The sequence below is a fragment of the Zingiber officinale genome, chromosome 6A (genome assembly GCF_018446385.1).
Source record: "Zingiber officinale cultivar Zhangliang chromosome 6A, Zo_v1.1, whole genome shotgun sequence".
NCBI classification, from domain to species: Eukaryota; Viridiplantae; Streptophyta; class Magnoliopsida; order Zingiberales; family Zingiberaceae; genus Zingiber; species Zingiber officinale.
Genome location: NC_055997.1, coordinates 28507410 through 28517359, shown reverse-complemented (window position 1 = coordinate 28517359; position 9950 = coordinate 28507410). Strand labels below are relative to the sequence as shown.

At 35.9% G+C, this 9950-nt stretch overlaps 2 protein-coding genes and 1 long non-coding RNA gene across 3 annotated transcripts; all 3 read left to right on the top strand.

Moving 5' to 3' along the window:
* Window positions 1-4516: 4516 nt before the first annotated feature.
* On the top strand, window positions 4517-4825 carry LOC121994712 (ethylene-responsive transcription factor 3-like). Its single transcript, XM_042548655.1, has one exon. The coding sequence runs from the start codon at window positions 4517-4519 to the stop codon at window positions 4823-4825; it is 309 nt and encodes a 102-aa protein (XP_042404589.1).
* On the top strand, window positions 4741-5370 carry LOC121994711 (60S acidic ribosomal protein P2B-like). The gene is made up of 2 exons (XM_042548654.1): window positions 4741-5022; window positions 5090-5370. The coding sequence occupies exons 1-2, from the start codon at window positions 4935-4937 to the stop codon at window positions 5368-5370; spliced, it is 369 nt and encodes a 122-aa protein (XP_042404588.1). The 5' UTR covers window positions 4741-4934.
* Window positions 5371-6002: 632 nt separating this feature from the next.
* Window positions 6003-8295, top strand: LOC121993833. The gene is made up of 3 exons (XR_006115433.1): window positions 6003-6136; window positions 6224-6289; window positions 8245-8295. It is a non-coding gene; the product is annotated as an uncharacterized LOC121993833 (long non-coding RNA).
* The last annotated feature ends 1655 nt before the right edge of the window (window positions 8296-9950 follow it).

Here is a 9950-nt window from a genome sequence, read left to right as displayed (position 1 = left end):
GCCATCCTCATGTGGAATAAGCTCAATACCAAGAAAAAAACGAGCAATACCCAAATCTCTAGTAGGAAATTCTTGATTGAGAATTAATAAAGTTGTGATACCCTTGTGATCATTGCCGGTTATCAGAATGTCATCCACATAAATAAGAAAAAATATCATATTTTCATCATTATATTTGTGAAATAGAGACGAGTCAGTCTTTGATCCAGAAAATCCTTGAGCTTGTAACCATTTAGATAGTCGATGAAACCATGCACGAGGAGCTTGTCGAAGACCATATAAGGATTTCTTGAGTTGGCAAACATGAGATGGAAATTGTGGATGAATGAAATCAGGTGGTTGCTCCATAAATATAGTTTCCTCAAGATGACCATGGAGAAATGCATTTGAAATATCCAATTGTCGTACAAGCCAATTGAACTAACAGCTATTGATAATAATAGTCTGACAGATGTAATTTTGATGACTGGGCTGAAAGTGTCATTAAAGTCAATACCTGGCTGTTGACTAAATCCTTTAGCTACAAGTCGAGCTTTGTATCTTTCAAGAGAACCATCAGCTCGATGTTTAAGACGGAATACCCATTTAGAGCCCACAACATTCATTGAGGGAGTGCGCGGAACTAGAGTCCATGTTCCATTGCGAAGAAGTGCATCAAATTCTGTAGCCATTGCACTACGCCAGTTTGGATCCTTGTTTGCTTGTGTAAAACAGGTTGGTTCAATAGATTTGGAAGAAACCACTAGAGCTCGTGGAAGGGGATATCGAGTTGCATTTGGTGGGCAACACTCATAAATATCACTAATGGGAAGCATACGACGAGGAGCATTATCATCTGAATCACTTGTTGATGACGACGAGGAAGTAGGCTGACATGGTGATGTAGATGACGGACTTGCATTATCCGAGGAACCAGAGAGCATATTATCTTCGAACGGCGAGACTTCTAAGATTGGAGTAGCAACCGGAGGTGATTCTGATGGTATAGGAGAGTTATTAGAGAGCTCCGGAACAGGACCTAGAATTCCATCACTTTTAATAATATTAGGTGGCATTAAGAAGGTGCCACTTGTATCTGGAGGAGAGATTGAAGAAGCTACCGAAAAAGGGAATAAAGACTCATCAAAAGTAACATGTCGTGAAATATAAATTCGTCCTGTTGGTATATGCAAGCAACGATAACCATGGTGCAAATTGCTATAACCAAGAAAAACACATTGTAGTGAACGAGAGTCAAGTTTGTGTTTAGAATAGGGGCGTAACCATGGATAACATGCGCAACCAAAAATTCGAAGGAAAGTGTAATTAGGGGTTTGATTATAAAGTTTTTCAAAAGGACATTTATGATTGAGCAATGGTGTAGGAAGTCGATTTATGAGATATACTGCAGTGCTAACAGCTTCATCCCAAAATTTGCGCGGAACTGATGCATGATGAAGAAGAGCTAAGGCAGTTTCAATTATATGTCTATGTTTTCTTTCAGCAGAGCCATTTTGTTCTGGAGTGTGAGTACAAGAAACTCGATGAACAATTCCACAAGAGACAAAATGACGATGGAGAGCTTGATATTCGCCTCCCCAATCAGAATGAAAAGAGAGTATTTTATGATTAAAAGATCGTTCAACTTGAATTTGAAAATTACAAATATATCAAATAAATCAGATTTCCTTCTCATAGGATAAAACCAAGTGTATTTACTAAAATGATCAATGAATGTAACATAATATTGGAAACCTTGATTAGACAAAATAGGTGCAGGGCCCCAAACATCAGAATGGATTATTTCAAGTGGAAAATTAGAAACATGATCAGATAAAGAGAAAGGTAGCTTATGACTTTTAGATTCCATGCAGGCCCTACATGAATAAGATGGAGAGGAGGTAATAGAAGTAGGTAAACCATACCTATTGATGATTGACTGAACAATACGAAGGGAAGGATGACCAAGTCGAGCATGCCAAGCTGGTTTATTTGTGCGTTCACCAACAAAATCTTTGATTGAAGAACTCTGAAGACAATAGAGGCCATTTTTGATTCTCCCATAAAACACAATAGCATTTGTTCCTCTATCCTTTATAAGATAATGATTATGATGAAATTCAAAAAAGACATTGTTATCAAGACAAAACTGGCGTGTAGAAAGTAAATTTTTAGTGATAGATGGAACATGAAAGACATTGCGCATGTGAAAAGTTAGATTAGATAAATGAACATATGTGTTTCCAAGATTAGAAATTTGCAAACCTGAACGAAATTGATTTGAATATTCTTAAATATTTCTTTTAAAAGTTAATGGAATTAGCTTATATTTCCACTCCACACAAAAGCAAATAAAAAATTTGATTCGTTCATGGATGATCGATTTGATCCTATAAAAATTTTCCATAAGTTATCAGGGTAACCAGGGTAAATCTCGTAACGGGCAACCTAAGAGCACAGTATCCTTTAATTGTGTGTCCCATCTGAAAGAAAAATTCCTATAAATTCGTCATAACTGGAGCTTGAATCGTAGATGTCTAAGTGACAATCTGAATATCCTACCACTGCACCATTGCCCTATGTGTATAAGCACGATATATATATATATATATATATATCAACCATAACCTATGTGGAGAAGCACAATATATATATAATTTTGATATACTGTGTGATTCTTGTGGCACAATTATGTATGTAGTTAAATTTTTTATTGTAGCGGCCACAAGTTATTTATTTAGTAAAATTAGTGATATATTTTACTAAATAAATAGATTGTTTTTTCTAGAGAATATGTGAGAACTATTTAATCGACTATTTAATTAAGCTATTGTTTTACCATGAAGGACAATAGAAGTTAATTATTTAAATATTTATTTGATCACGTTTATTGTTAGAACAATTCGATAGTGATTGTTAGGATACATCTTCAGCATAACGTAGTCTGCACAGGAAATATTATATTCATAAAATACCATTAAACTCAAAAAAAAAATTGACATAATAAAAATGACCGATTGTACGATGCATTTACAACACTAAATATATTGTGACAATTTTTTCAAAAAATGTGTAAGCATATTAAATTGTTTACATTATGATTTTTGTTAATTAAATAAAATTTATTTATTACCTTAATATTTCAGAAGCAAAATATCTCTAGATCTGAATAATAGTCAAATTAGTGATAAATTATTATCATACTAATTAATATACCTTTTAACCGTTATTTTTAAATTTTATATTGATAAATTGTTGTCATACCAATTAATATACTCTTTAACTTTTATTTTTAAATTTTTTATTGATCGATTTTAACTTTTATAAATTATCAACTAAATTTATTTGGTTAAAAATATTTAGCTACTAATTAATCCTTTATAGAGATTAACGATTAATTAACAAAAAAAAAGAGGATGCTTACAATAACTTGTGGAGGAGTGAGAACACGACAATAATAATATAAAAATGACGACGTAGGAGAGGAAAGATGGAGAAAGAAATAAAATTTAAAAAGAAATAATCTATTAGGATTCATACGAGTTAGAGCGAGGGGTGAATAACTTCGATCACTTCATGTCTTCACTTTGTGCTCGTCATTTGAATACACAGAGGAAACTTTTATTCAAACTCGACTCAACATGCACAACACTATTTTACTTAGTATCTGTCTCCTTGGGTAACTAATTTAAGGATCCATTTCTATTTCACCACTTCTGCTAAGAACTTCTTCCTTCTCAGAAGCATCTAGGAGAAACCTTTTACAAGCTTGAGCATAAGAATGTAACAAGAAAGAAAAATCCAAAAGTAAATGAAAGTAAAACAAACTTTACATATGAAATATTTGCTTTAGAAGTTTGCTTGTTACTTTGGATAGCCTCTTGATAGTTAAAAATGCATCAACACTTCACCTCTAATCCCTCAAGAACTAACAGCTTGAAATCTCCATAAAATCCCTTTTGTAGGGTTACAATCGGGCTGAAATACGTCTTCCATTTGATTAGTCTTATCCTTAATCAATTGTCACATCATATATGACTATTTAAACCTGCAGAACGGTTCTTTTCTACCCAACTAATTGATTGGTGAGCCACAATAATCAATTGCTATCTTTCAATCACTACAAGAAAAACTCTCATAGACATCAGTGGAACAACAACAGTTTTAAGCAAAAATCGATGTCTTTGAGTATTTTACACCGGGTTTTCCAAAAACCGGTGTCTATGAGCGCAGATTTTCGCTCATAGACATCGGTTTTTTTAGCCGATGTATATGAGCACCTTTTTTTCATTAATAGACACCGATTTTAACCGCGGTTTTTAAAACCAGTGTCTATGAACCAAAATTCTGACGGACTTTCTTAGCGCCCTTTCTTTTGGGTTTCTCCTAGCCTTGGATGAAGCAACCAGCCAATTTATCTCCCCAATTTTGAACAATTCGACATGGCGAAATTAGCACTCCTCTTCCTTTGATCCCATTTCTCGCTCCCTCTTCCCCCTTCTTTTGTTCCTTTTCATTCCGTCGATCTGTTGGCCAGATGAAGAAAGGCCGAGTTCTGGTGGAGCCGGCGGCGGCAGTAGCGGAGACGCGATTCCGCGGCGTGCGGAAGCGGCCTTGGGGGCGGTTTGCGGCCGAGATCAGGGACCCCTGGAAGAAGGTCAGGGTGTGGCTCGGAACCTTCGACTCGGCCAAGGCTGCCGCTCTGGCCTACGACTCCGCCGCTCGCGCGTTCCGTGGTTCCAAGGCCAAGACCAACTTTCCCCTAGCCGCCGCCGCTGCTGCGTCTCCCACCCCTACTCCTGCATTCCGCTGCCCTCCCTCCGCTGACCCAACCCTAGGGTTTTGATAAGATACAAATTGGAATTAAGCCGACCCACCTCATTCTACGCACTCATCACCGAGAGGTCCGAGACCTTGCAACAGCGGCATCGTCGTCTGCAAATCTCGAAGCGAAGATGAAAATTGTGGCGGCTTATCTCCTGGCCGTCCTCGGCGGCAACCCCATCCCCTCCGCCGATGATATCAGATCCATCCTTGAATCAGGTCGAACTCTCTTCCCTCTCATATTTATCTTGGTTTCATTTCGGTGATCCTTGTTTCTTGCTTGTAGTGGGAGCGGAGGCAGAGGATAAGAGGATCAACCACTTCCTCGCGGAAGTCAAGGGCAAGGACATAACGGAAGTCATCGCTGCCGGCCGGGAGAAGTTCGCTTCCGTGCCCTCCGGTGGCTCTGTGGCTGCCATCGGGGTCGCCGCCCCTGGTAGCGGCGGCGCGGGTGGCGCCCCAGCTGCAGAGGAGCCTAAGAAGGAGGAGAAGGTGGAGGAGAAGGAGGAATCCGACGAGGTGAAACTCCCTGTCTTTCCCTCCCGCAAATTTTCGTTTCCGACATAAATTTGTGGTTTTTTTTCTTTCTCGTTTCCAATTTCTGTTTTTGGAAAACACAAGCTATGGAGATTGGTTTGATTGCTATTTGTTGTAAGTTTTGAAGGTAATGGCAGTCTTTTTTATTTTATATACTAGCATATCACTTAAACGGCTACAAGTATGCCACTTTTTCCAAATTTAATAGCACATGGTAAAGTTCTATCTTGTGATCAAGGTTCACAAAGCATATACAGAGGCATAAAGTCATGCAGACAAAGACTGAATATTGTTAGTAAAGTGCATAAACTCTCAAGTATTTGGATTAATTAGAGTTGAAGATGTAAGGGGCGGAGGGAAAAAGGAAATCTTTGTTAGTATTAATGATAAGTCGCCATGATGATTACCATTGTTATTGCTAAATTTGTTGATCTCCTATGTTTAACTCATACCTCAAGTATGTAATTAAATGATTTAATTTCATACTTTTTCGTATTGTTGTGCATACATAGGATTTTGTTTCTCTGCAGGGAGTTAGATGAGTGGTTTATAGACACCTAGTTGCATCTCTTATTTTCCTCTACATGTATGCACATTTTTTGACATCGGTTGACAATTCATGTGTATTTATCTTTATTTTAACATACTTCTAACTTTTAACTATGACCAGTGCTTCTTGAATTATCTTTGAAGGTTTGGAATCTTCAACCCAGCAGTCGTGTATGATCACCTGGGAGAAATTTATTCAGCACTTATTCTGGGAAGCTTAGTGTTCTGCATTTTGTTATACTTGAAAGTGAGCTTCTGTAAATTTCAATCTAGCTTTTCCTATGGTTATTACTGTCCTTTGTTCCTAATTTGAGATGATTGTTTTTCTCCAAAGGGTCATTTGGCACCATCTTCTTCGGATTCTGGTTCATTAGGGAACTTCATAATTGATTTTTATTGGGTGAGCTTTCTTAACCAGACATCATTTGCAGAGTTGTTGTGTCATTGTTTTTTTCTGGATTGATTGCACATAAAATAATCAGATAAATGCATCTGATTGATAATTTGAGATACTATGGAGTATGCAAGGGCCTTGCAAATATCTCAAAAAAAAAAAAAACAAATGAACATATTACAATGGATTTGTTGATTTATTTTTTAATCACTGTTACCTAATCATGGCAGGTTATGTGCCAATGCTTAAACTTTTATTAGCTATATTTGATAGTGAAGGATTTTATCTGTTACTTGTTCCCAGATGTATCACTATTTTTACATATTACAATTATGTTTGCATGGGTGCACTCTATTCTTGCATTTCCATTCTCTGTACTAATGGTTACATGAGATTTCTCCAATCTGCATATAGATTAAACTATATTTGTGTATGTAAGTGTACTTTGTAGAATATGTAGCAGTCTTACTTTCTTCTGGTTGTCTCTTTAACCAATTGATTCTCTTTTGCTTCTTAACTGTGCATGTTTATCCTCAACAAACATTAAAAAAGCACATCTATTTGCTAAAGTCAAATGTCATAAATTCAATGTAGCCTCATTCATTTTCTTTTTTAGTATAGAAAGTAATATATGCTCTTGATCACAGACTTAAACAGGAAAATCACTCTGTGATTTGTTTTGCTGAATAGTTAAGTTTCAATCATTAGCCAACACCAGGGAGCAGAACTACCCAAGACTAGTAGTTAATGCTCTAGATATTTCCATGGGGAATTGTGCTATAACATGTTTTGGTGTTGAGGGTTTTAGTCGTAAAAGGAGTACCATGAGATCAAATTGCATTGGAAAATGCAATTTCCTTAAAAAAAAAATTAGTTAAATATTTATGTTTGGTACAAATGAATAATCTTATTTGTGACTTCATTAGTATTTTATTTTCAAATGTTTCATTGCCTACTCTATATGTGTTTGTTCGTGATCCAAGATATGTTGACTTAAGAGTTCAGAGGATATTTTCTAACCATATCTACTTGTGGAACCAACTGAATCACAAAAAACCTTCAAGTATTTTTTCCATTATGTGAAATCTTATGAAATGATTTATTTAGAAATCTAAAACACTTGCCCACCAATATTCAATGTTGCCATATATTCACCGTCATGGAAAAAAAAATTCTCTCACATCCTTGGTCTCACTGCCAACTATAATACACATATGCATGTACTTCTGTTGCAACAATAGGATTATTTTTACTATGATGATGGGATCTTATATAATATCACATACATGTAAAAACTCTTTAAACATGGCTTAGAATATGATGTCTTTGATTTCGGCAACCACATTCTAGCTTTCATTATAAGGAAATACCCAATGAATTGGGATGTCACAAGTCAATTTGAATATGGCGCATTGGAATACTTTCCTGCCTGGTCTCTATTTAAGCTTTTCAAGCTAGTTCTGCAGTTCCATGAACTTTTCAATCTCTAAAGCTCCATTCATGTTAAGTTGTTGGGAAAAGAGCATCTTGACAGAATTGAAATTCTCCTCTTTTTATCAGTAAAGTTTGATTTCTGGCTATACAATAAACACTTGCCTCACACTGCTTGTTCAATTTTCTTGCACGGAGAAGTATATTCACTGATATGAGGTCCTGGCAGAGGAAACCTTAGGTGGAATAGGTTATTCTTTGCTTTTAAATAATTGCCATTAAAACCACATGAGGATCTTACCTCTTGTTGATATTGTTGGACTTCCTTTTGCTCAACCATTTGGTTTGTGCCTTTCTTCATGCTAGTTTTTTCTAGCTATGTGTTGTTATTATGCAAGTTGTATCTCATGTATTAATATCCTTCTATAATGAACAAATGAATTACTTGGCAATGCTTTTCAGCCTAATTTTTCCTATCAATGTAGTTGCAATTTATACAGTTTGTGGACAATTTTTTTTTTCTTGTGCAGGGCATGGAACTGTATCCTCGTATCGGCAAAAACTTTGACATCAAGGTTTTTACAAATCGCCGATTTGGTATGATGTCCTGGGTTGTTCTTGCCGTCACATATTGCATCAAATAGGTCAATTTTATCTTTACATCTGTTCTTTGAGCTGTTGATAAATATAGCATATGAGGAAAGCACTAATATGTCAAACAACATCTGGAACAATAAAGAAATTAATTGAGGAAGAAGATGCTGACTTTACAGATGTCTGTATCCCTGGTTTTAAGCTGGGTGATAGTGAGAAATTTTTCTAATTTTCTTAGTTTAAATTGCAAATCCTTCAGATGTCAGCCTACACTTTTTTTTAACTGCTATGGGTTCCTGTAGGTATTACTTACTTGGGGTTAAAAGGCCAATTGATCTTAGTTTTGCCCATCAATGCCTCAGCTTCACGTCCAGTTTGTTAAAAGAACTTTTGGTGGCTTACAAGAGAGTTACAGTTACCCTAATATTTCCAAATGCAGTGTTTAAAGGTGCGCCTTTATAGTTGGGCGTTGCTCTCATGCGAACCATGCTCCATATGACTGACTGTAGTAACCAATAAAGAACAAATGATCATTTGGGGAGTAGGTATTTATTGCCATCGACTTGTTATCTCAAGCAATTAGGCACCTGGATGTAATGCCTTATGTCAAAGGATGGATTCCCCAAGTCGACCTTAAAAAAACATGAGAAAGACAATAATGACTGAAGGTTGTACAGTTGAGAGATTATTTGAAGCAAAACATGTAGAGTTTTCTAGTTAATTCACCTATGATGCTGATATCTGGATCAAAAGACAAGACAAAAGGATAAATACACATCAACTCTAACTTGTTTGAGTGTTCTAGTTTGAGTGTTCAAAAGGAAGCTCCAACTTGTTGTTTTGGGTGCTGAACTAAGGAGGCAGCTGCCTTCTTGCCGCATTCCTTGCTGCTGTGGTTGGTAGCAGAAATCACAGAAAATAGGGGGCTTAGTGCAGGATATTCAGAAGATGGCATCAGAGGTAGTACAATAAATAGTATATCTCTTCATCAGAGGTAGCTTTGTTCTTCTATGCTTCCTTCACTGGATTTGTTGTGTAGTCATATTTCTTTGTTCAACCATTATCATGCCTAGTAAGTTGTTGTATGATGCTGTTGGTTCTTATCAATCTGTACACTTGAATTAGAAGGAGCAAATTATCTATGTTATATTCTAAGCAGCATATACTAAGTGTCATATATGAAAGTTTTAGATTCTATGTTATATTCGTTATCTTCCACAGCAACCTTTAAAAACTTAGTATTCTATTTTATTTCATACATGTACACATTTGTTTTAGTTATTTGACATATGGTGGATATATGTGTTTTTACAGTTTACAAATCTCAAGTACTACAGAGTTGAAATTGATGAAGTGCGGTTCGAGTGGGCTGAATGCATGCTAGATTACATTTGAAGTGCGGTTCTAGCTACCTTGATGTGTTAAAAGAATGTTCTACCTTGATTTTGATATCTATTAGCTAGTTTTTGATGTAAAAAGAATGTTTGGGTATTTTATGGATATTGTTGTAAGAAGATTATTTATATAATTTGTGAATATTTGTGTATTTTATGAGTATTATTGAATGAAGAATATTTGTATAATTTGTGAATATTTGTGTATTTTTTTTTGTTATTGTCTGTTTTTCATTGTTTCGGAAATC

Excerpts from the sequence above, each read along its gene's own strand:
- LOC121994712 (XM_042548655.1), top strand. The coding sequence starts at position 4,517 with ATGAAGAAAGGCCGAGTTCTGGTGGAGCCGGCGGCGGCAGTAGCGGAG.
- LOC121994711 (XM_042548654.1), top strand. The coding sequence starts at position 4,935 with ATGAAAATTGTGGCGGCTTATCTCCTGGCCGTCCTCGGCGGCAACCCC. Across the intron at positions 5,023-5,089 it reads CAGATCCATCCTTGAATCAG|TGGGAGCGGAGGCAGAGGAT; the intron begins GTCGAACTCTCT and ends TCTTGCTTGTAG.